Source organism: Magnolia sinica, chromosome 5 (genome assembly GCF_029962835.1).
Source record: "Magnolia sinica isolate HGM2019 chromosome 5, MsV1, whole genome shotgun sequence".
Lineage (NCBI taxonomy): Eukaryota > Viridiplantae > Streptophyta > Magnoliopsida > Magnoliales > Magnoliaceae > Magnolia > Magnolia sinica.
This window is the reverse complement of record NC_080577.1, coordinates 14,354,875-14,381,756: the sequence shown is the minus strand read 5'-3', so window position 1 is coordinate 14,381,756 and position 26,882 is coordinate 14,354,875. Positions and strand designations below refer to the sequence as shown.

At 41.3% G+C, this 26,882-nt stretch overlaps 1 protein-coding gene across 2 annotated transcripts; it reads left to right on the top strand.

Annotated features, from left to right (window-relative positions):
- Positions 1–11,614: 11,614 nt before the first annotated feature.
- On the top strand, positions 11,615–15,685 carry LOC131245515 (uncharacterized). 2 transcript variants are annotated; one of them, XM_058245036.1, is made up of 3 exons: positions 11,615–11,956; positions 13,280–13,508; positions 15,083–15,685. In XM_058245036.1, exons 1-3 carry the CDS (start codon positions 11,711–11,713, stop codon positions 15,508–15,510), a joined length of 903 nt encoding a protein of 300 aa, XP_058101019.1. In that variant the 5' UTR covers positions 11,615–11,710; the 3' UTR covers positions 15,511–15,685. The 2 variants fall into 2 exon arrangements, with proteins under 2 accessions (XP_058101019.1, XP_058101020.1); XM_058245037.1 differs by having other exon boundaries at positions 11,622–11,956; positions 15,086–15,685.
- Positions 15,686–26,882: the final 11,197 nt, after the last annotated feature.

Here is a 26,882-nt window from a genome sequence, read left to right as displayed (position 1 = left end):
CTATACCCTTCTTGACAGGTTTGATGACATCCACATGCTACGATGGGACCCACATGCAACGCTTGGAGAACCAACATCACGCTGACCAGTCATAGATTTACTAAGAGGGTGCCTCGGGTAGCTTATCTTGTTTTCCTACTTATTCAGCAGATAAATACGTTTGGCAAACAATATACTTATTAGCTAAAATGTAGAAAAGTATGTTTAGTTTCCAACAACACAAGTATTTATCCTTCAAGTTTGTTTGGTCCACCCCTGTTATCCATTGTCTATCATGTGGGCCCAACTTTTGATGTAGACCGACCATTATGTTGGACCCACCTTGGCCTTGTCTTCGATGTGAACCATCCTTTGTAAGGGGCCCATCTTCAATGTGGACCATCCACCTTGTGAGGCCCACCTTCAATGTGGGCCATCATCATTGAGACCCATCTTGGATGGGCCATCTATCATGAGGGCCCACCTTTAATGTGGATAATCCATCATGTAGGGCCCAACTTTGAAGTGGGCCATCCGTCATGCAGGCCAGCCTTGGTTGTGGGTCATTCACCATTAGGGCCAACCTTTGATGTGAATTGTCCTCATGTGGTGCCCACCATAAATGTTATTGTCCATCATGTGAGGCCCATCTTTAATATCCACGGCCAGTCATGTAGAGCCCACCATTGATGTGGACAGCTAATCATGTGGGCCCCAACTTCAATGTGGGTCATTCATGATCGGTAGCTTTGATGCAGATCATCCATTATTGGGGCCCATCTTGATGTGGGCATTCCATCATGTGAGGCCCACATTCAATGTCCATGACCCATTATGTGCAACCCACATTTGATGTGGATGGTCCATCGTGTGGGCCCCACCTTCAATGTCCATGACCCATTATGTGCAACCCACATTTGATGTGGATGGTCCATCGTGTGGGCCCCACCTTCAATTGGGTTGTCCATCATGTGGGGCACACCTTGGATGTGGGTTGTTCATCATAAGGGGTCAACCTTTGATGTGGACTATTTATAATATGAGGCTCGCCTTGATGTGGCTCATCCATCATGTGGAGCCACTTTCAAAGTTATTGTCCATCATGTGAAGCCACCTTCAATATCCACCATCCTCATGTGGAGCCCACCTTTGATATGGGCCATCCATCATATGGGCCCCACCATCATGCGATGCTTTCTTTGGATATGGACTATTCATCATTAGGGGCCTACCTTGATGCGGGGAAGAGCATGAAATAATAATGACAAAAGATCATTGTCTTCCTCAAGTGATAAAAAACCTTAAATACACACACACACAAAAAAAAAAAGAAAAGAAAACTCAAATAAATTTTATTGAATAATGTGTGATGTGCACGATTTTTTAATTACACCACTAATAAAGAAAAGATAAAGCTCTGATTCAAAATTATCCAAAATAGCAAAATTATAATCCTAATAGAAGTTCTAATTCAACTAAAATAGAACTTATCCCAAATTGTAAGTTTTGTCAAAAAATAGAAAGTCCTAAATTAACTTTATCAGAGTATTCCTGACATGATTTCAACCAATCTTTAAAAAAGATGAAAATCTAAAATTCTAAAAATAAGGAAATATGATAAAAATTGAAATTACTAAAAATAATAAATGTTTCATAAAATCTCATTTTTGAACTGGAAGTGTGAATTTTCTCGCGAAATGGACGGACACGACCCATTGTGTGGGTTGGTTGGCTCTAGATGGGTTGTTATGGTAAAGATTGTTAGGTCGTGCATTCCATAACGATACCCAAATCAACAGTTACGGCTGATTTATGGTTTATACTTCAAACGATAATTTCTCCTCATCTAGATTGAATTTCTTCAAATCGGACGCGTCTGGGGTGCAATTACATCATGCCCTACATAAAACTAGGCTCGGATTTGACGAACTACTTCTGCTTTTGTTTAGCCTTCTTTTGGTCCAGCTAGCCATGTTAAGAATGTATCTTGTCGTGTACTACATAAGTCAACTTCACTTGGAAAGAACTCATTCTCGAGTTACTCAACGAACTCGGCTCAGAATACTCATACTGGTTTGCCACAAGTTTATAAGATCTTTTTGTCATTGGAAAAATCAATAAAAGCATTATCATTGATTTTTCTAAGGATTAGAACTTGGCTTGTCTTCTTATTCCTTAGCTTGTTATATGTCCTAGTCGAAAATCCATTCTTAATGTAGGTGAACTAGCAGATTATTACCTATTTCAAATATTTTTGGGCGCTTATTTTTATTATTCTCTTTCTTATATTTGACATTATACTCCCGTAACTTTTTTTAGACATCGACATATACTATCACGATCCAATCTGCCATATTTTCTTCCGCAACACTCACACTAGTAACTTAGGCAAAGGGATCATGTCGAGTGTATGTTTAGGAACACGACTATACACAACCTTGAATGGAGATTCGCTAGTGGATTGATTTTGCATGTTATTGAAGGTAAACTCCATTTAAATAAGAGCAGTATCCCCTATGGGAGGCAACTCATTGGAAAGTTCATTAGGCATAATCTCCTTAAACTCTTACAACATTGGTTTCAACTTCTCTGGAATGTTCATAGGTTTTACTTCATTTTCATTTTTAACTAATATATTAATATTTCCCGTCTCCTCGGATTCTTTGATGAAATCCTGTTCAGTTATGAGAGATTATCCTTCCACTTTAGAAGTCTTGGATTGATCATTCATTCTCATAAGGGCAAGAATAATATTTCTACCATCTTTTAGAAAAATAAATATATTATATCGGCCTCTATGTATATCATCAACATTATATTGCTATAATTGGCCAAGTAGCATGTGATAAACCTCCATATCAACCATGTCATATATTACTTCGTCTTTTTAATATTTACCAATAGAAAATGGTATATGACAACGTTCAATTGCCTTAGTTTCAATGACCCCTTTATTTCATCCAATCGTGTGCAGAGATAGGTGCCTTTTTGTCTTTAGTTACAACTTTTCTACCACAGTATTCATCACGAGGTTCTCACTACTTCTGCTATTTATGATTAGATCATATACCCTTTGGTTCACAGTGCACCTCATTTAAAAGATGCCGTGTAATTGTAGATATATCTCATTCTTCGGCATGTATAACAGCTTCCGCACGATCAAAGTGGTGGGTTATGATTCACTATTATCGAGTGTTGACCTGCAATTTATCACTGATGTCGCACTATGAACATGATGACCACAAGCTTCATCGTCGATCTCATGTTACTCATTATTACAAACATGAGTCTATCTTAAAGTTCTCATTAAATGGTTAATCGCCGCCTTCAGTCCTTACATGGCTTGTATGCTCTCCCGTTGGAAAGCTATAAATGTTGCCATTGTTGTCATATGATTGTTCCTTACAGCACCATCCATGTGGTTATTGTTCAAACTATTGTTAGAAGCTATTGAACTAAGGAAAAACCTTGCTCTGATACTAATTGACGCAAGAAAGACTCTGAAATAATAGTGAGAAAGATCATTGTCTTTTTCAAGTGATAAAAACCTTGAATCTACGAGCAAAAAATAAGAGAAAAAACTCAAATAAAATTTATTGAATAATATGTGATGTGTATGATTTTTCGATTACACCACTAATAAAGAAAAAATAAAATTCTATTTTGAAATTACTCAAAATAGCAAAATTTTAACCTTCATAAAAGTTATAATTTTTTTATTTTTTTTCGGTTAGCTTGTTAGTACACCCCACTGTTAGTTCACACACACTTCACTGTTAGCCACCCCTACTACGGATCAATACGAAGACCTCAGCGTTGAAACGAGGTATCTTTCACTCAGTCTACCACTTGAATTATGGGTCAGGGTGTAATAAAAGTTATAATTTAACTAGAATAGAATTTACTACAAATAGTGAGTTTTTCTAAAAATAGAAAGTCATAAATTAATCTTATCGAGCATTCCTGGCATGATAACAGTCAATCCCTATAAAAAATGAAAATTTAAAACTCTAAAAATAAGAAAATACTATAAAAATTAGAATTATTAAAAATAATAAAATTTTTCTAACATTGCATTTTTGAGTTGGAAGCATGCGTTTTGTCACGAAACATATGGATGTGACCCGTTGTGTGGGTCGATTGTCCTCAAATCGCTTGTTACAAAAGATTGATACATTATGTCTTCCATAATAATATCCAGATCAAAGGTCATGGTCGATTCACAGTTTACACTTCAAATGATAGTTTCTCCCTATTAGAATTGAATTTCTTCAAATCAGATGTACTTTGAGCTTAGTTTAATTTGTCAGGACCTTTATGAGACTAGGCTCGAATCTAACGAACTACTTCCACTTCCGTTTGACTTTCTTTTTTGGTCCAGCCATATTAAGAATGCATTTATGTCACGTCATACATCATATCTTTGATTGAACAATCAATTATATGGGCTCATCTTGATGTGGATCATCTATAATATGGGCTCACCATTGATGTGGACTACCCATCATGTGGGCCCATGTTTGATGTGGACCATCGATCACATAGAAGACAGTAGTAAAAGAAGTTAAAAGTTAAAAAGCTAAAAAAATAAAAATACCAAGAGAAGTAATTACTTTCATAACAGGAATTACTTTTACAATAGTGCTTACCATGTGGGTGCCTCCTTTAACATGGACTATCTCCATCACATAGGGAGAGATAAGTAAAAAAGCTAAAAGTTGAAAAGCTAAAAAAATAAAAATATAAAATCTAAATTACTTTTACAAGAATGCTTTTCAAATTGTCATAAGTTGAAGCGGTAGACTCGAAGGAGTTGTAAGACGAGGTCTCGGGCTCGAGTACCCATTGTGGTGTGAGTAAGGGGCTCCAAATATGAAAAATGGGTAATCCTAAAGGTTGATCTGATGGGCCCCAATGTTGACAGGGAATGCTTCCATAAATTTTCTTGCATTTCTTTCTAGACTTTTTCATTGCACCTTTGAAATTGGTCACACACGGAAGCCCTGTCTTTACCTATATGTGCTAAACTTGTAGGACACGGAGCCGAACGAAAGTTGGGCCAAATCATGAAGAGCACCTCTGGCTGGCCACATCGTTGAAATCAATGGACAGGTGATGGTCTGACTGCCACGTATCACGTCTGGCCCACCTAATGAATGAATCATCTGGATTTCCACAGGTGTGGCCCATCTTTTACTTGGCTTGGATGTCATACACGCTTCACACATTGGGGCAGAGTGGGGCTGTACGTGAAGTCCACAAATGCCTGTTATGTGATAGTTTCCTACCATACACTGCCACACTAGATGGTTTCTACACGTCAGATCATGAGTTTTTACAAGTGGGGCCCACGTTGAGATCCTATCCGTCTAACATTTTGGCTTTTATCTGGTTAAACGTGGACTATTACTGTATTTTCTTTCTTAACCGTCCATTTCAAATTGAAGTTAGGATTATCCCATCTTGTAGATATTTTATGAATGGTACATCCATTGTGGGAGAGAGAGAGAGAGAGAGTGACGATGGGTTGGCTGGGATAGAATCAATGACATCGATGTGGGCCCCACCCATCAAATAAAATCAAGAAATCCGTATGTCGTCAGATAAGGCTACGTGTCATCAACGTGATATCTAACAGCAGATCTATCTCGCCAATTCACCAGCGATGGTGCTCCCACATGTTCTAGATTAGGACAGGGCACGTCCCATCTTTCCTAATCTTTTTTGTTTATTTTAATATTCACCATAGCAATCCACATTATTGGAGGTTTGCTAGCATACATTCGGATGTATTGTAACAGGGTACATCGGAACTTTAGCCATTCGATCTGAGGTCAACTTAGAAGGATCCAAACCATTTATATGATGGGCCTCAACTTGGATGGGAATCCAGAAAAGAAAAATTCTCATGGATTGAAATATTTCATTTTTTTTTTTTTTTGTATAAATCATTTGACTATTTTCCGTTGATTATGAATGATCTCCTTCATTTGAAATGTTAAAGGGTTGGGATATTTTAATCAGGGATTTTCTTTTAGATTTTGCTATCCATCATCCACAGTGAGGCCCATCCAATGAATGATTTGGATCACTGTTACTTTCGCAAGATGAGATTCATCTGGGTGGAACTTTCATTAGATCCCCCCTGTTCATCGGGTACGCTGCCCCATCTTAACCACAACCCAAAAATCACGATAATCCAAAACTCCGGCAGGCCACACCATAGGAAGCGGTTGGGATGAATTCCTATAGATCACACTGGCGATCATATGACATCCAATCCATTTTGAGCAGGGAGAATCATTAGTCAAGGTGCAAATGTATTCATATGTATTCCAGAACCAAGGTAAAGAAATTTGTAATTAGAAATCTTGTATCCCGTGATAAAATGTATTTTAGTGGTGATTTGATATTAAAGACATGTTTGTTTTTCGTTAAATATTAGTAAATAATAGCAAAAGCATATTAATAGCCCAATATTTGAAAGAGAGGAAAATAGGTACGTCTACCTAAAAGACCTCAATGAAATGGAGGGAAATTGGCATATTTGAGTATGGAAGGAAATTTATAAGTCTCACAGAGATGTATGTCTCATCCAGACTGTCTATCCATTTTATCAGTTCATTTTAAAGCATGACCAAAAAAGAAAGAGGCAAATCCTAAGCTAAAGTGGACCACACCATAAGACACTAGTTCTAATGATGTTGAAAGCTGAAGCCTTCTCAGGACTCGTAGTTATATTTATTTGTCACCCAACATCTTCATAAAGCCATGGAAACATAGATAAATGAAAAGCACAAATATTAGCTTTATCCAAAACTTCTATAGCCTTCGAGAAGTTTTCAACAGTAGGCAGTCAACTCTAATTGTCTCCTGTGATGTTGTCCACTTGAGATTTGGGATCCCCTCATTTTTGGGCTCCTGAACTATAATGAACTGTAAAATGGATAGAGGGAGTGGATAAGACACATGCATCACAGTGGGCCTAATAGTTTTTGTGTACTCCACTCTAGGCAATATTTTTGTTGGTTTTCCTTACTTTTTGAGTACGTCAGAGTAGTTGTCAACATCTTAGATTAGGTTGGTATTAAAATTACATAAGTAAATAAACATTATGAATTTCAAACCAAACATGAGAGTAATGTCCACACGTTTCCTTTTTACATTTACCACGGCAATTGGTGAAACAAACACCATAGGTCATTTGGATTGATTTGGTTAAAGAAAATACCTTCGATGGCTTACTAGACAAGGTACAAATGTGTTTTCCTTCGATAAAACATGTAATAAAAGTTTATTTTTATTTATTTATATATTTTATTTCTAAATACATATATACACCCACTGTATCGTGGGGGTAGGGCTATCAAGGAGCCAAGCTTGTGTATGTCTTGACTCGGATTTTGAATTGTTTTCACGCAATCACCAACTTTGAAATGTCACAAATCATTTGTTACAATTTTGATTGGAGTGATTTTGTATTTGCTTGAAAGATATTTCGATGATTTTTTAAATGAATTTAGCATTTCGGTTAAAGATCATTTGACTTCTCAAAAGATTGCCTGGTCTTTAAAATCTCTCAATTCTAAATAATCAGGCAATCTTTACTCGCTTTGGTTTGCAGCATCGCACGATCGTGTGAAATGATCATAATTCCCTTGTACAGCTCTGATCGGAGTGATTTTATGCACGTTGAAAAGATAATTCGTTGAGCTTCTAAATGAATTTAGAATCATCTCATTTAGACACCATTTGAATGTCCAAAAGTAGACTTAAAAGTCATCATAGTAGCTCTCATTTCCAGCATCGCACAATCCAAAAAAAGGTCATAACTCCCTTGTTCCATGTTTGATTAAGGCTATATTATGTTCATTAAAAAGATAATTTGATAAACTTTTAGATGAAGTTGAAGTCATCTCATTTGGACACTATTTGACTATTCAAAAGTGAACTTAAAGTTTATGTTGTTGTCAGGTCATGTTCACACTTGTTTCCAACATCATCGAGTGACCTACAAAAATAGTTATAGTTCTCTCTCTCTCTCTCTCTCTCTCTCTCTCTGTTATTTCTTTTATTTCATTTTATCCACTTATTGGAAAAAGACTCATCCATCCATAATTTTTGGGAAAAAAGAAGAAAGAGAACCTATTTTCTGAAGCGAGTGGATTAGATGCAGCCCCAACTTCACCCAAAGTAATGTATTTCCGTGAAATCTTATGTAGATTATACTATAAAAAAAAAAGTGGTGACCAAACATCCCACCAGTAAAACTTCTTTTGGCCCACCATAATGTTTATTTACTATCCAACCCGTTTATAAGGTCACATGAACTTGGATGAAGGGCAAACACAAATATCACCTTCATCGAAAACTTTTATAGCTCATTATAAGTTGTTAATGGTTAATTTCCATTGTTTCCTATGATATGGTCTACATAAGACCCGAATTTACCTCGTTTTTGTGCTCATGCCCTAAAATGATATGAAAAAAAAAAAGTATGGACGACATGTATATAAAATCCTTGCATCAAAAAGGGTCCCATAATAAGGGTCAGATCATCTCGGGTGAGGCTGGGGCCGTAACCTAATCTGCTATCTTTTTCTAAGATGTATAAAAAATTGAAAATACAATAAAGATTTATAATGACAAAGAAAGTATCATTGCACAGAAATTTAAAAAATGTGCCCAAGGACAAAATGATCCAAAGACGATAGAGCCAGTATACCAATGTGTAAAAAATAATATTTTAAAAAGCGAGTGGGTGTATATATGAAAAAAATAAATCCTAATAAAATACTTAACATCCACCATCGTTTAAAAAATGGTTGTGATTCTTCAACCATACGCATTGCATAGTTGTAAAGCAATTTAGAACGTTCAAAATCTAGAACCTGATTATCAGTAGAGCGTAAGACGTATGAATATGATATTGAACCTATGCTTTTGCCCTGGAAATTCGGACCACTCACGATTTTAACCGCCCATTCCATATCCATTATGGAAATGGTTGGGATTTATTGATGGGCGTGATTTCAGAGATACAGTCCATTTATAATGTGCCTCGCAACTTGGATGATCTGGACAGCAGCACACGACTGACACATGTAAGGAAGATGAGTCACCACCATTTTCAATTGGAGCATACCTGCATACTTCCGTATCAATTAGAATAAAACATGATGGGGATTCTCGTAGAAGAGACTGCAGAAATGGGGCGCGTGATAAGATGACCGTTCCTGACCACTCATCAGGCGGGCCACCATCTTGATATTTTTTTTGTATATCCACGCCGTCCATTCGTTTTCTCAGCTCATTTGAGTACGTTATGTCAAAAATTAATAAGACTCAAATCTCCTTTGGACCACACATTTAGAAAAAGTGGCGAACGACCATGAAAAGCATTTTACAGGCCACAAATTTTTTAGAAGCTGATCTTTGTATTTTCACTTCATCCAGGTCCGGATGACCTTATCAACGGGCTGGATGGAAAATAAACATTACAGATCTTCCTACAGTGGGTCCAGGGAAGTTTTTAATGGTAGTCATTCAAACGCCATTGTTTCCTATGGCGTGGTCCACCTGATATTTCGATCTGATTAATGTTTTGGAATGCGCTGGAAAAAATATGATGCACGGCGTGGATATAGAGTACATCTTCTAGGTGGGACTTATGGTAAGGGTAATGCCTAATCCGCTCCCCACCCAAAGGTGCCACCTTACCTCCCACGTGTGAAATCTTGGACCTGACGCACGGGCGTAGTGGAACCCACAGCACCCGCATCGGTACCATGTGCTACTGGAAAAACCCTATGCGCCTACCATGGTGTATGTGTTTTATCCAAGCCGTCCATCCATTTTGCCCCTTAATTTTAGGTCACGAGCTTTTCATATAGATGTCAATCTCAGGTGGACCATACAATGGTGATCGAATGCCTACCATTAAAAACTTCTCGGAGCCACAAAAGTTTTGGATGAAGCTGTTATTTTGTTATTTATGTTTTGGTTCATCTACGTTCGGTGTGACCTAATCAACAGGCTGGCAAATAACCATTGCAGTGGGTCCTACGAAGTTTTTGGCAGTGGGCTGCCATTCAATTACCGCTCTTTCCTTAAAATGTGGCCCACCGAGATTTGGATCTACCTCATTTTGGGCTCATGCCTCATGCCCTAAAATGAGCCGGAAAATGGACGGATGGCGCGGATATAAAACACGCATGGTGGGGCTCATAGAGTTTTTCCTCCGTGTTCCATATTTTGATAGTGTAACGCTCCGTATGGACGTCGATTCGCAATTGAACGTCAACCGTTGATCATCACATTTCTAGCTGTTCATTCTTTTGACAAACCTTTGGCCACTTGATTATAGGACGGTCCAGATGTTTTGTTCAACGCATGTAAACATTGGGCCCCGCCTGATGAACGTTCTAGATCCTCCAAGATAATCTCTCGTTGATACGTGTTCGGTTGGCACGTCTGGTGCTCTCGCATCGCCTGTTCTCTCTCTTCACGCGAATCGCGCTATAAACTTCTGTTGCAGAATTATTGCGTCCAGACTGACGTGGATCCCCGCTGTCTCACGAGGTAATCAGCCCTACTCAAATCCGGTTCTCCGCGTAACAGCGAAGGAGAATTATTTGATACTGTGGCAGAGTATAACACTTGATATGCAGTCTCTTGGAAATTGTAACGTGTAATTTGTTAAATCATATTTTAACCGACTAAATTGTATAAATAATTGTATCTACGTCATAAAACCAAAATTAGATATTTTAAACAATTCCAAGCTCTGATTGACGGGCACTTGTTTCTTGAGAGAGGACCATTCAATAATTTTAATTTTCAACTGTCCAATAAGTGTCCACCAAAATGATGGTAAGATAGTAAAGTAAGAGCAAATTTAAGTTCAGTAAAAATATAAACGAAGATCCATATTTTGGACAGTTTAGTTTGACTCACTTGTATAGAATGTATGCAATTTTCAAGTAATTTCAAAGTGATTGTGTATCTTCCGTCACGCTGTGCCAGAGTATCAAAGATTTTTCTCAAAAATGAAACGAGACGCTCGAGAGAAGCGGATTAGGTGCGGCCCCGGTCTCACTCAAGATGGTGCGACCCTTACCGTAGTGCCTATATTGATGTATTTATTCTATATCCACACCGTCCATCCGTTGTTTCATATCATTTTTCCACATTGGCCCAAAAATCAAGGAGATAAATATCTCAAGAGGACCATATTATTGGAAACAATAATTATTGAAGGATCCACCATTAAAAATTTCTTAGGGCTCACCGTAATTCTTGTGTAATTCTTATTTTCCATCCAACCTGTTGATAATATCACAAAAATCTGGATGAAGTGTGAAAGCAGATATCAGCTTGAGCGAAATCTATTTTGAACAACAACAAGTTTTTAATGGTCAGTTACCACTGTTTCCCAGACTATGGTCCATCTGAGATTTGTATCGCTTAATTTTTGGTTTTGTACCTAAAATGATGTGAAAAAACAGATGGACAGTGTGGATGGAATACATACATCAAGGTGAAAGGGCCGCACCGAATCCTTTCCCAATCTCGAGTACTCCAGAAACGACAACCCCAATTATCATCTGACACGAGGAACCTGATCTGTACAGTTCACGGTCGCGGCGACTAGTTCCTCCATTTCTCAGAAGTGGGTCCCACCCACAAAACACACGATATATATAAGGGGGGCATCGGACCTCGCTGCTATATGTGTTTTAAAAGGCAGATGGCCAATCCGACGGCTGTGATGGGGAGAATCCCAGCGATTACGGATGATGACGTGGAATATTCAGGAGGAGGGGCGAGCCTCGCCGACATGGTCTTAGGGTTCTTTGAAGAAAAGGAAGCGTACGAGAGCTGTAGCAACGACGACGACGACGACAATGACGATGGAAATTCCGGTATTGTTGAAGAGCAGAATGCCTTTTGGGAATCGCAGCATAATCTCCTCCAGGTAAAGTAATGTTAATGTCGGTTATCTTTTCTTTGATCTGTAAAGGTATCTTCATCTTTTTTGTTTTGGATTCGGCGCACTTCGTGCCGACCATTCGTAAAAACGTGATGCTGGATGATGCTCAGATCCAAAAAAAAGGAATGGGCCCCACACTTTGATGACTTAAGTTGTCATCATATTCATAAGATGGTCGACGCTCGGATGATCGAAATCGACTGATATAAATGGACAATTACAACCGTTGGCCCACATTTGAGCACCGTCAAAATTACTCATCAAGTGGGTCCCACCGTTTTGATTCCTTAGACAGAAAATCAGGTTCGGCCGTTCATTAGCTAGGCATGGGAGAGGATTTGGTGGTCCCCCATTGTGATGTATGTGTTTTATATCCACGCCGTCCATCCATTTTGTCAGCTCATTTTAGGGCGTAAGCCTAAAAATGAAGCACATCTTAAGTTTAAGCGGACCACACAACAGGAAACAGTGGGATAATGAGACTCACCGTCAAAACCTTCCTGGGACCCACAGTAATGTTTATTTACCATCCAACCTGGTGATAAGGTCACATGGACATAAATGAAGTGAAAACACAAATATCATCTTGATCCAAAGCTTTTGTGCAGCTCCCAAGGAGCTTTTAACGATGGGCTTTCAATCACCATTTTTTCCTATGGTGTGGTCCACTCCAAAAATAACCCAGCAAGAACGGATGGACGGTGTGGATAAAACACAAATATGAGGGGTGGTGCACTAACTGTCCATACTGAACGCACGCAAATGCCCTGATTTTCATGGCGGGCCTGAATGTCCCGGATCTGGACCATGTAGCTGTTGGATCTAGGGTTATGTTGCAGTGATCTACGTCACTTATATGATGGGTTACCATGGATGATTGATGCACATAAAAATTTCAAGATCAGAAGATCCTATCAATTGTCCACCAAACTAGGGTTAAAAAGAACTGTCCTTGTTAAGTGGCACGTGTGTGTAGTGATCTGAACCAAAATCCCATAGGCCCAACTTTCAGTTGACCGCTGTCTACAATTTTGTTTCTTTAGACTATCTCAACCATCTAAAAATGGGACTTTGCCTAATTTAATTGGAACCAAGAAAAGAGTTAGAACTGTCTAAAACATTGTGATTTTTGGAACATGGCCCATTCACTATTTGATCATGAAATGGGTGGTTTCAATTTGATCAGACGGAGCAATGTCCATACCGTTCATCTGGTGGACCAGCGGTGGACTGTTAAATCAATATAAAGAGCTGGAAATATCAATTTAAGGGGTGTAGGTAACCATTTTCCTTTTTTATTATTTACAGGCAACCTTGCGTAGGAGCAGTTCTTTGGAAACGAGAATCCGGAACGACACGAAGCAGGCACTGAGGGATTCGCAATCGGTGGGGCCCAACTGCATTTGCGTTAAACCCTTGGTTGGTGGAGTGTGCCGGAAATGCTTGGTGAGAGACGTATCGGATCGCCTCCGAAACGCTGGATACAACAGCGCCCTTTGCAAGTCCAAGTGGAGGAGCTCCCCCTGTATTCCCTCAGGTATTCATATTGCCAAATGTCCACACTACCCTCCAAGTGATACCCAGTTGCTCAGGCGTTTAGAACACCACGTCACTTGTGCCGAACGCTGTGGCCGTGCGTTCGAGGATATTTTGGTTATTTTAAATGGCGGGTCTGCGGTGTAGCTCCGAAGGCGCTACTTTTGTAGTTTTCTCCTCTACTTAACATTAATCCCCATCCTCTGCTTGCCACGAGCAAGGATTTTCTGCTTGTTGCAATCACCGATGTAGTCTGACAACATCAGTGATGATGTAGACCAATCACATTGCAACAAGTAGAAAAACCCAGCTTGCAGCAAATAGCACTGATGTTGTGTGCACTGCTACATTAAATGCAATTAGTAACTACGTGGCCCAGTCATATTGCAATGAGGAAAAAACTCTATTTATAAGAAGCAGAGGATCCCGACTCTTTCTCTGATAGTTAGTGGTTATAGAAGTGTCGGATTTCAGTCAAAGCCCGGGCCGGTCCAGCCTTAGCTTGACCCAAAATGTTTATTGCTGGATCTGAGCCTCAGTCAGACCCAAAATGAGTTGGTCTGATTGGAGAATAACATAATAACAATATTACAAAATTGCTCTTGCAATTCATAATGGGCTGGTCTGACGTGCCATTGTACATGGTCTTGGCCGGTTGAGAAACGGGCGTGAATTTTCAGCCTAAGCCCAGTCATAGGCGGACCAGGCCCAAAAGCCTAACAGTCAGCCCGGCCCATTGACATCACTATAAGGTTGTTCCGTCCAAAAACGTGTGGAGATCCGAGACATTCATGAGGAAAAAAAAAAAAAAGGTGAATCATTGCGTTGGATATGGGCCGTTGGTCACCGTACATTTCGTTCGTACATGTATGGCTCAGATATGAGTAGACCGGCCTGATCTCAGGTGAAAGAACACATACATCACGGTGGGCTCCACAGAGCTTGGGCCACGTCGTGCCACGGGGATATCCCTGGTGGCGGGTGCTACAGGGAATCCGCTTCCCCTGTTAGCCGATCGACCTGATTTTTCGAAACAGCGTCTTCTTGGTGGGGCCTACCGTTTTCAATATACTGATGTCCTATGCAAGTGGCATGTTGGTGGGACAGTTTAGCGGGCCCTCTCAATCGCTGTATGAGAGCTAATCACAAGTCCGGATCTTCTGTTGCTGAGAAACAGGAATGTCTGAATTCCTTCATTTTTGTTGGGCCATGTCATCAGACACTACTGTATTAGATGCAGTTTGCAACAGTGCTGATGTCACAGTGATTATGTGGACCAATAAAAATGCATGAAATGAGAAATTCCTGTTTCCCAACAACGGAGGATCTGGATTCATTTCACTAGCCTTAAATCTATCGCACTTCAATCAAGGCGGGACAGTTTACTGGGCCCTCTCAATCGCTGTCCCATCCTGATTGATACTGACAAGATTCACTGTGTATGCCTGGTCCACCAGGCTCATCCGTTCCTGATGATGAACGGTTTGGATCTGTACGCATGGAACATCTCTCATTAACAACACGTCTTAAGTCTCTCTCAACATCAAATGGATGACATTCGCAGTTGGGTGTCAGCAGGGGAACATACCTACATTGACGTGGTAGATGCCGCACGTGCCGACAAGCCCGCGGTTCGTGTGGTGATTGAGTTGGACTTCAGAGCTGAGTTTGAGATGGCCAGAGGGAGCCCAGATTACAACAGACTCATCGAACGGCTCCCACGAGTGTACATCGGGAAGGCCGAGAGGTTACGATCGCTGATCAAGATCTTGTGCAGCGCCGCAAAAATGTGCATGAAGGAGAACAAGATGCACATGGGCCCCTGGAGGAAGCACGAGTACATGCAAGCCAAATGGTTTGGCACGTGCGAGAGGACAGTGCCCGTGCCGCTCTCGATGGCGGGGTTTTCCGACAGGCAGCCGAAGCTAAAGTCATCCATGCTTACCTTCGATCTGCTGGAGAAATTGCCAGGCTTGCACTGTGGTGTGGTGGAAGTGGTATGATTCAGATGGACGTACGTGTGAGATTACATCTTTTTTGGACAAGCTTCTGTAGCACGTGCACATCATCCTCGTGTGTATGTATGGCCTGAATAAACGGACAGATGGTGAAGTAGTCGACTGTTGGTGTCCGTTTATTTATAGGTCACAAATCCAAAGGTTAGCATTCTCAGTGCCACTGAGACTCTCTGGGCATCCTTTGTGGGACCAATGAACATATAGTCTGGAGTCTAGACTATTGAACCATGGGTGGTAGGGATTGCAACTTGGGTGGGTTTGGGGTCCGGTTGAGGTTCAATTCAAGCTCAACCTGGAATCAAGATGGGTTAACCCACATACTCTGATCCACCCCATGTACATGTCCTTGAACCTAAACCATCTTGGGTGGGGTCCAGTTGGTGGGGTTGAGCTAAAGATTTAATATCTTATACCCTATATAGTAATTTATTATCATCATCATCACTGATGTCATCATCTAAGGCTTATTCTAACTAATTAGTGTTAGCTATACAAGTCATTTTCCACCATTCCACTCTATCAAGGACCATATCCTGACTCTAGGAAGAATCTGCAGATCCAATTGAAACTTTGAATGGACGGTTAGGTGGTTGTTTGGTTGTCTTGAATGGTTATATTACTTACATGGACACGATGCAAATTTCCGTTCAAACTCAGTGCGGCTTTGCCGTGGTGAAATTTTGACACTCCGATGGTTAGCACTTGCAGATCCAGTCAGTGGTGGTCCAGTCTCGAACACAGGGCGGATTCCAATCTTCGATTGTAGGACAATCTAAGGGGACATTGCAACATAAATATATGTATGCTAAGTGGGACTAATTAAGAATTGTAGTGTGGCTAGCCAAGTTTCTTTCCAACTACTCATCAATGCCTTGTTAGCAACATCCCCGGTCCTGTTGAATGACATGTGGAATGCCCAATTATCAATTTGTACGGTCTATTCTTTTCTATAATTAGGAAACATCATCAAGCAAAAGTCGTGCTAATCATATGATCCCAAGCATTTCATTTCATCAATAATATATATATATATATATATATATATATATATATATAAAGTGGACATTTAAGATTAATTAGAGAAACAAATAAGTCGAATCAGCATCTTGAATGGTTTATCCTTAGACCCCACTTTGTAATATTGCTTATAATTTTGAAGCAGCAACTTGGTTTGATGATTTTGGCCCGCGTGATCTATGGCTTATAAAGAAAAAAAGTAGTTGTAACAATTACACTTCATTATAAGAAAATAAGCCATTAGCCTTTATTCAAATTCATGGCTTAAAAATTAAAAATCAGGGGCAAATCTTTTAACTTTGGTTTTACCTTGGCTATTTAAATTGGTGTTGTAACCACGTGTCTAAAGGCTTTAGCCTCTATTCTTCAACTGAGATTAAAAGAATCTTTCTGGCTCCAACTGTCTCAAACTAAGGCTAAATCATATTTTTAATCTAGATTGTTTCAATGGAGACTAAATTCAAAATTTAACTCTATTTGCCTCCAACCAAAGCTAAATTCAGTTTTTTACCTTAGTTCTCAACAATTGAGGTTAAAGCTTAACCACAGGGTTACACAAAAATCAAATTAAAATGTGGATTTAAACCTAATCGGCATTAAGATAAGAGAGTAAAATTATGATCATTCAATCAACGTGATTTTTACACCATTGGCAGTGTCATTTCTAGAATTATATAAGATGATGGACAGTAGTAAGAAGCACTGATATGCCTAGGAACTTTTCTAAGCCTTATTCGAACTAACTTAGAGGGGTTGTACGAGTCTTATTTCGTCATTCTACTAAATCAGACTTTACATCTGCCTTGAATCACAGGAACTCAGGTTCACCTTCTTCTTTCTTCTCGGGGCAACCAGATCATAAGTTGTATGCTAAAAAAATTTTCCGAGCAATGTGACATTGGAGCAAGACATCAACGTTTAATATAGATGACCCAGCTCAAAAAATTGGAACCGTCGGCTGTTTTTTACATGTTTGGCCACAAGTTGACGAACCTGGACTCTATGGACACGGTTTGACCGGTGACCCCAACACCATCAGTTAGCTGGTGTCAAAGCTATGTAGGCCCCAACTTAATGCATGTATTTTATTCATATTATCCATCCATTTTGTCAACTCATTTTGATTATAAGAATAAGGCAGATATAAATCTCAGGTGGACCTGGACGGCATAACAGAAAATCATGGTGATTGAACTCCCATGGTAAGGCCGACTATAATGTTTTTTTTTTTTCCAACCCACCTGTTGATTAGGTCACATAGCCTTGAATGAAGGAAAAACACAAATATTAGCATGATGCAAAACTTCTATAGGCCTGGGGATGTTTTCAATGGTGGGCTGTGGTGTGATCTACTTGAGCCTTGGATCTGCCTAATTTTTGGGCTGGTGGGCTGTGGTGTGATCTACTTGAGCCATGGATTTACCTATTTTTGGGCTGGTGCACTACATGAGCTGACAAAATGGATGGACAGAATAGATAAAATACATACATCATGTTGGGCTACTGTTCCAAGCTCGGGACAGGCAGAGACTCCGAGGGCCCCTGTGATGTATGAAATTTATCCACACCATTCATCCATTTTTACATATCATTTTAGGTTATGAAGCCAAAAATAACGAATGTCCAATGCCCAAATGGACCACACAATGGGAGTTAAATTCCTACCGTTGAAAATTTCTCAACGATCACATAAGTTCCGGATGCAGACAATATTTGTTTTTTCGCTTCATCCAATTGTATATGACTATATCAACAGGTTTGATGGAAAATAATTGACACAATGGACCCTAAGAAGGTTTCAATGGTGGGCATCCTTAGTACCGCTGCTTCCTGTGGTGTGGTCCACTTGAGCCTTAGATCTACCTTATTTTTTATTTATCCATCTAAAATGATATGGAAATATGGATGGATGGTGTGGATAAAATTCATAAATCATGATGGCCCTTCAGTGACCCTCGGAGCCTCTGTGTGTTCGTAGCTCGGAACAGGTGGGGGTAGTACCTAATCCGTGCCCCCATCATGTTGGGACGCGAATTGCGTCCTATAAGGTGAGTAGGGCTTTGTGAGGCCCACCATAATGTAAGTATTTTATCCACACTGTTAATCATTTTTATATGATTATTTTAAAGTATGAGCCAAAAATTGAGGTAGTTTCAGGGCTTAAGTGGACTACAAAGTGGGGATTGAACGTCCACCATTAAAAACTTCTTTAGAACTGGAGAAGTGTCGAATTAGGCAGAAATTTGTGTTTTCACTTCATCCAAGTCTGCATGACCTTATTAATAGGTTGGGTGGTAAAAAAAAAAAAAAAAACACATCATGGTGGCCCTTAGAAAGGTTTCAACGGTGGGTGTCATTATCACTGCAGCTTCCTTTGATGTGGTCCACTGGAACTGTGTATCTGCTTCATTTTTTCTATAATAGCTTAAAATGATTTGAGAAAAGCAATGAACGGTGTGGATAAAATGCCTACATCACGGTGGGCCGCACAGAGCCCTACCCGGACGGATTACCGTCCGGGCAGAGGTAGGACGCAATCCGTGTCCATCGTGTTGAGGCCTACAAAGCTTAGACATCAGCTAACTGGCTGGTGTTGCGGTCACCAGTCAAACCCCATCCATCTGCGTGGTCATGTACACAGTGGGGTCCACCCAAGAAAGGTTGGCGGAAGCGGATTGGCTGGTGTACCACACACTAGCTATATAGCTGGTGTAGATACATGTTGTGAGAAGACGAGCACAGACACTCCTCGAGCTCAGAGTTGTATGAACAGTTGAAAGGAGATCAAAGTTACATTGGCCCCACGATGATGTATTTATTATATCCACACTGTTCATCCATTTTTCGAAATTATTTTAAAGAATTAGACAAAAAAATGAATCATATCCAAAGCTCAAATTGGCCACACCAAAAATAGCAGCGAGGATAATAATTTTCACCGTTAAAAAATTTGTTGGGCCTACCATAATGTTTATTTTCATTCAATCTATTAATAAGGTCACAAATACATGGATGAAGAGGAAAAACAAAATTTGAAACTTCTGTGACCCTCGAAAGGGTTTCAATGGTAGACGTTCAATCCCCGCCGCTTTTTGTGTGGTGAGTCTGATCATGAGGCACGTGTTATATTTGAACTGTCATTTCATTTTACAAGCTTATCTTAAGGATTGGGACAAAAAATAAGATAGATCTAACTGTGGACCACACTGCAAAAAGCAGTGGGGGATTGAAGATCTACCACTGAAACTCTTTTTGGGGTCACAAAGTTTATTATGAAATTTGTTTTTCCTCTTCATTCAGTTATTTGTGATCCTATAAGCAGATTGGATGGAAAATAAATGTTATGATGGGCCCTACGTATTATTTAACGGTGAAAATCATTATCTCCGCTTCCATCTGTGGTGTGGTTATCTTTAGATATGATTTTTTCTTTTTTTTTCTTTTTTGGATAATACGGGAAGATGATTTCTAAAAATAGGTAAACGGGGTGGATATAACAAATACCTCACTGTGGGGCCATGTGACTTTGATCTCCTTTGAACCGTTCGGACAACTCGGAGCTCGAGGAGCGCCGGTACTCGTCCTCCCACGAAACGTACCTACAGCAGCTATATAGCTGGTGTGCGGTACACCAGCCAATCCGCTTCCAATGTTGGCATAGTCCGCACGCGTGCTGGGTTGTCGTGATCAGAAGTGGTTTAGACGTCATTAAAGAAAGGCGTTAGTTTCAAGACGTGATGCTGATGTGACGTATCCCACGCTGCCGTCTTGGGTCGGCCGAGCCTTACCTCAATGCAAAACGATTTATCGGGTAGTTATTTGATACTCTGGCAGATTATGTCACTTGATGCGCTGGCACTCAAAAATTTTTAGTTAATTCAAAATTTCAACGGAACCCAATGTTATCAAGTGACAGTCACGATATCAGATTGGTTGAACTATCCAAATTACTTATCCGTGGACACTTATTTGTTGAAATAGGACCATCGGATATTTCTAATTTCTAACCGTCTAATAAGCGTCCACCGATCCTGTAGTCAGATAACCAAATTAGTGCAATATTTTGCTCAGGATGCACCTAGACTGAGAACAAATTAAACAGTTTAATTTAACTTACTTTTATGTTACGAGTTTTATGTAATTTCTAAGTGCCGCGTATCATCCATCCTTTCTGCCAGAGTATCAGAGTCTCTCTCTAAAGTCTAGGTTCTTCTTACAATGTGTGTATGGGCGGCAAAAACCTACGTCACGTCACACAGTACCCCACCTTGTGCTTCTGTGGATCGTCCAAAAGGGCATCTAGTCGGGGTACGACTCATCTCTAAAATGAGGAGTAATGTGATACTCTGGCTGTATGAGTCTTGATACGCAGGTGATGTAGAGCGGGTCGCGGACAGTTTCATGGCCAAGATGGATCAGAAAAGGCCCGGTCGACGACAGAAGTGATCCGGACCATCGGACCTTAGATCGGGCGTATCTCGCAATCCGGAATGAGTTAGCTGACGTAAAATATATGATTTTGGGGTAGAACGAGCTACTTTAGCCAACCAACCCGCTACGCCGGGTTGCGCCGCCCGGAATTGCGAAAAAACCCTTGATTGACGGTCGTTTCCCTGTTTTAAATCCGTTTTTACTATAAATAGTAAGTTTTAGTTTGATTATAACTCTTCATCCGTTGGGCTTTAGGAGTTGCGCCCAACGTGAAAAGAGCTTAGAATAATTAGGGGAACGGTTTGGTGAAGCCAAATAGGACACTTACTATTTTTGGCCGAAAACCTTGCGCACTAGTAGACATCACGACCGTCTATAAATAGTAAGTTTACTATTTATAGTAAGTCGCGGATTCTAGGAGTTTGAGTTGTAGTTTGATTATGATTTCTTTCCCATTGCTTGATACCCTTATTTAAAGGGTTGTGAACTCGATTTTAAGCATTCATCAATCAATTTCGAATTTATTAGAATTTATTTATATTTTCTGCTTTCTTTCCTCGTGGATTTGAGAAGTCTCTGTGAGGAGTCCAGAGAAGTTCGTGGATTCCGAATAGTTATCCTCTTGAGGAAGACGGTGCTCGACCTCACGTCCTCCCTGCGTCGATTTGGTATCAAAGCGAGGTTTCTCCTCGGATTGATGGCTTCTAACGACGTCGGGCAACAATCCCATGGGCGGTGCTCGGAGAATTTACCTTTAACGGCGACAGCTTTCGAAGTAGCGCAAGAGTGAGTTGACCATGCAAGGGCTGCAGGCTTCCATCGACCGCATAGCGGATCTCTTGGCGAAAAACCTAAGGTAACTTCGTGTTCCTGGTGGTAATCCTCCACCCCTAATTAATCGCCCTGATCGTAGGATAGTACCAACAGTGCATCCAAGGGTCATTCCTGAGGAAGGGGGCTCCAGTGAGGAGGAAATCGACGACATACTCTTCCAACACCCCAGACATGGCGGCGATCGAGTAGATCGAACGGATCGAGAATTCAAGATGAGGGTTGATATTCCTAGCTTCAATGGCCAATTACACATTGAGGATTTCCTCGATTGGCTTTCTGAAGTTGAGCGATTTTTTGACTATATGGACATCCCTGAAGTAAAGAAGGTCAAGCTTGTGGCCTACAAGTTGAAAGGAGGAGCTTCAGCGTGGTGGGAACAACTGCAACTCGCGCGAACCAGGCAGACGAAAGCACCAATCCGCACCTGACAGCGGAGAAGTAGCTACTACGTGCCGATTCCTCCCTAACGATTATGATAAGGTATTATTCCAACAATACCAAAATTGTCGACAGGGTAGTCGGTCGGTGAGAGAATACGCAGAAGAATTTTACCGCCTGGCGGCGCGTAACGATTTGGTCGAGACTGAATCGCAGCAAGTCGCCCGATTCAACGGTGGATTGCGTATGGCTATCCAGGATCGGGTCCAGATGCAGTCCGTCTGGATGATAATGATGCGATCAAGTTGGCTACTTGGGCAGAAGCGCAACTTGAATGTCCTAACACACGGACCTATCCTACTGCAAGGATTCCTGTGGTAAGTCTGCCTTAGGGAACTACACAGCGTAAGTGGAAAGAGCCCATAGGAGCACACACTTAACCTCTTACGTTTGGGAACCGAGATCAGGGAAGCGGACAAGCTAGACCCCAAGGGGGCGTATCGACTGCTGCTGGTCCAAGTAGAATCCCGAACCCCTATGCTCGGCTAAGGCCCGATAACTGCTATCGTTGTGGCCAACCGGGCCACCTATCAAATACTTGTCCCCAGCGAAAAGTGGCAAACCTCGCCATCAATGATGGTAGTGCTGATAACGTTTATGAAGATCCAGATATTGAAGAACAGGAGCATACCACCGAGGACGAGGCAGATGATTCAGGTTGGATTCAGCAAGATCACGGCGAGTCGCTTGTCGTGAGGCGACTATTATATGCGCCAAAAAAAGAAGTGCATCCACAGCGGCATAACATCTTCCACACTAGGTGTAGGGTGAATCGAAAGGTTTGCAACGTGATCATTGATAGTGGGAGTAGCGAGAACATCGTCTCCAAGGTCATGGTGGAAAAATTGCAATTGAAAACGGAGCGTCATCCCTCTCCATATACAATCGGTTGGATCAAGAAGGTTAGCGAAACAAAGGTAACTGAACGGTGCACCATATCCTTTTCAATTGGCAAACATTATAAGGATGAAGTAGTATGCGATGTGGTCGACATGGAAGCATGTCACATACTACTCGGTCGGCCCTGGCAATCTGACCGTGATGCCACTCATAAAGGGCGAGATAATATATATATCTTCGTCAAGGACGGCCGAAAGACCATATTGGCCCCTATGGATCCAGAGGGACCACCTGAAACTTCTAAAGTGGAGGGCCGTTTTCTCTTAACCATACGGGACTTCGTGGAAGAATCAAAGGAAACAGGACAGACTTATGCATTAATTATAAAAGGGGAAGAACTCGAGCCTACCAACATCCCTGAAATACTAAGGCCCCTGCTACATGAATTCAAAGAAATCTGGCCCGATGACCTTCCCGATGGGTTACCCCCCATGCGGGATATCCAACACCATATCGACTTTGTCCCTGGGTCCAGTTTACCGAATCATCCCCATTATCGAATGAGTCCGAATGAGTGCGAGATTCTGCAGGGACAAGTAGAGGAGTTGATCCGTAAGGGTCTTATTCGGGAGAGCATGAGTCCATGTGCTGTACCAGCTCTATTAACTCCAAAGAAAGATGGGAGTTGGCGCATGTGTGTTGACAGCCGAGCCATCAACAAAATCACCATAAAATACAGGTTTCCTATACCACGGTTGGACGATATGCTGGACATGCTAGAGGGTGCAAAAATATTCTCTAAATTGGACCTAAGGAGCGGCTACCATCAGATTCGAATACGGTCGGGTGATGAGTGGAAAACAGCCTTTAAAACTAAGGAAGGATTATACGAATGGATGGACATGCCCTTCGGGCTTTCGAATGCGCTTAGCACATTTATGAGATTGATGAACCAAGTTCTGAAACCTTTCATTGGGCGGTTCGTTGTGGTTTACTTCGATGATATTTTGATATATAGTCAAGACGAAACCACCCATATGGAACACCTCAAGAAGGTCCTTCAAGTGCTCACTAAAAATAAACTGTACCTCAATTTAAAAAAGTGCAGCTTCATGACTGATAGCCTATTGTTTCTGGGTTTTGTCGTCACATCCACGGGCATTCGGGTGGATGAGGAAAAGGTGAAGGCAATCAGAGAATGGCCGGTTCCTACAAATATTCACGAAGTGCGAAGTTTTCATGGACTGGCGACATTCTATCGTCGGTTCGTGAAAATTTTCAGTACCATTGTGTCACCAATCACAGATTGCATGAAGAAAGGGCAGTTTCAGTGGACTGACGAAGCCGACAGGAGCTTTGCCGAAATCAAGTGCAGACTATCCACGACCCCAGTTCTTGTACTTCCCAACTTCGACAAACTGTTTGAAGTCGAATGTGATGCCTCATATGTCGGAATTGGGGGAGTTTTGTCTCAAGAAGGTAGGCCGGTAGCCTTCTATAGCGAGAAACTTAGCGATGCACGTAAGAAGTGGTCTACATATGAGATCGAGTTATACGCGGTGGTCCAGGCACTGCGGCACTGGCGACATTATTTGATTCAAAGGGAATTCATACTTTACACGGACCATCAAGCTCTCAAATTCATTAATAGTCAAGCTAACATTAACCGTGTGCATGCTAGGTGGGTCATGTTTTTGCAGGAATTCACGTTCGTACTAAAACATAAGTCAGGGCAACAGAACAAAGTAGTTGATGCACCGAGTCACCGCGCAACTTTATTAGTCGCTATGAGTAATGAGGTTGTCGGGTTCGAGCGCCTCAAAGACATATATGCCGATGACAACGACTTCAATGATGCATGAGTTAGATGCCAAGAAGATCACCCCAGCGACTTACATATGTAAGACGGGTTCCTTTTCAATGAGAATCGACTGTGCATATCCAAAAGTCCGTTAAGAGAACAAATCATCTAAGAGCTACATGGAGGTGGCCTTAGTAGGCATCTTGGGCGAGACAAGACGGGAGTTCTTGTGGAAGAGCGGTATTACCGGCCGCAATTGGTATGTGATGTGAGAAAAGCAGTTTAACATTGTTATATTTGTAAAACCTCCAAGGGGCAATCTCAGAATATGAGCCTTTACACCCTGCTGCTCGTGCCTGATGGCCCTTAGGAGGATTTATCTATGGACTTTATGCTTAGTCTCCGACGAATACAACGCGGCATGGATTCGGTGTTCGTGATAATAGATCGTTTATCCAAGATGGTGCACTTTATCCCATGCAAGAAGACTCTCGATGCAACACACGTGGCGAATCTATTCTTCAGAAAAATTGTGGGGCTACACAGGGTTCCCAAGACTATTACTTTTGATCATGCATGAAGTTCATAAGCCACTTTTGGCGGACTTTGTGGACTCGATTCGATACACGACTTCAGTTCAGCAGCGCCTACCACCCACAGACTGACGGTCAAACTGAGGTTGTGAATCGCACGTTGGGAAACCTCCTTCGATGTATTTCAGGAGAAAAATCGAAGCAGTGGGATTTGGCTTTGTCTCAAGCGGAGTTTGCATTCAACAACATGGTGAACCGCTCGACAGGAAAATCCCCGTTCCAAGTTATTTATGGACGAGTCCCTCGCCACACACTAGACTTGGTCCCTCTGCCCAAGCTCCCAGGCATGAGCATTGCAGCGGAACATATGGCTGACAAGATCATGGGCATTCATGCGGAAGTACAAACCAAGTTACATGCCTCGAACGAAAAATACAAGGAGCAAGCCGACAAGCATCGGCGACAAAAAGTGTTCGAGGTGGGTGACCAAGTAATGGTCCATCTGCGCAAAGAACGATTTCCGACCGGAACGTACAACAAGTTGAAGAATAAAAAGATTGGACCGGTACCAATCATCCGAAAGATCAATGACAACGCTTATGTTGTTGATCTTCCAGATGACATGGCGATCTCACGGACTTTCAACGTCGCGGACTTGTTCGAGTATCATGAACCAGCGCATGATGAGAACTCGAGGACGAGTTCTTTTGAAGTGGAGGGGACTGATGTAGAGCGGGTCGCGGACAGTTTCATGGCCAAGATGGATCAGAAAAGGCCCGGTCGACGACAGAAGTGATCCGGACCATCGGACCTTAGATCGGGCGTATCTCGCAATCCGGAATGAGTTAGCTGACGTAAAATATATGATTTTGGGGTAGAACGAGCTACTTTAGCCAACCAACCCGCTACGCCGGGTTGCGCCGCCCGGAATTGCGAAAAAACCCTTGATTGACGGTCGTTTCCCTGTTTTAAATCCGTTTTTACTATAAATAGTAAGTTTTAGTTTGATTATAACTCTTCATCCGTTGGGCTTTAGGAGTTGCGCCCAACGTGAAAAGAGCTTAGAATAATTAGGGGAACGGTTTGGTGAAGCCAAATAGGACACTTACTATTTTTGGCCGAAAACCTTGCGCACTAGTAGACATCACGACCGTCTATAAATAGTAAGTTTACTATTTATAGTAAGTCGCGGATTCTAGGAGTTTGAGTTGTAGTTTGATTATGATTTCTTTCCCATTGCTTGATACCCTTATTTAAAGGGTTGTGAACTCGATTTTAAGCATTCATCAATCAATTTCGAATTTATTAGAATTTATTTCTATTTTCTGCTTTCTTTCCTCGTGGATTCGAGAAGTCTCTGTGAGGAGTCCAGAGAAGTTCCGTAGATTCGGAATAGTTATCCTCTTGAGGAAGACGGTGCTCGACCTCACGTCCTCCCCTGCGTCAGCAGGCACTAAGGAATT

Excerpts from the sequence above, each read along its gene's own strand:
- LOC131245515 (XM_058245036.1), top strand. The coding sequence starts at position 11,711 with ATGTGTTTTAAAAGGCAGATGGCCAATCCGACGGCTGTGATGGGGAGA. Across the intron at positions 11,957-13,279 it reads CGCAGCATAATCTCCTCCAG|GCAACCTTGCGTAGGAGCAG; the intron begins GTAAAGTAATGT and ends TATTATTTACAG. Across the intron at positions 13,509-15,082 it reads CTCCCCCTGTATTCCCTCAG|CAGGGGAACATACCTACATT; the intron begins GTATTCATATTG and ends GTTGGGTGTCAG.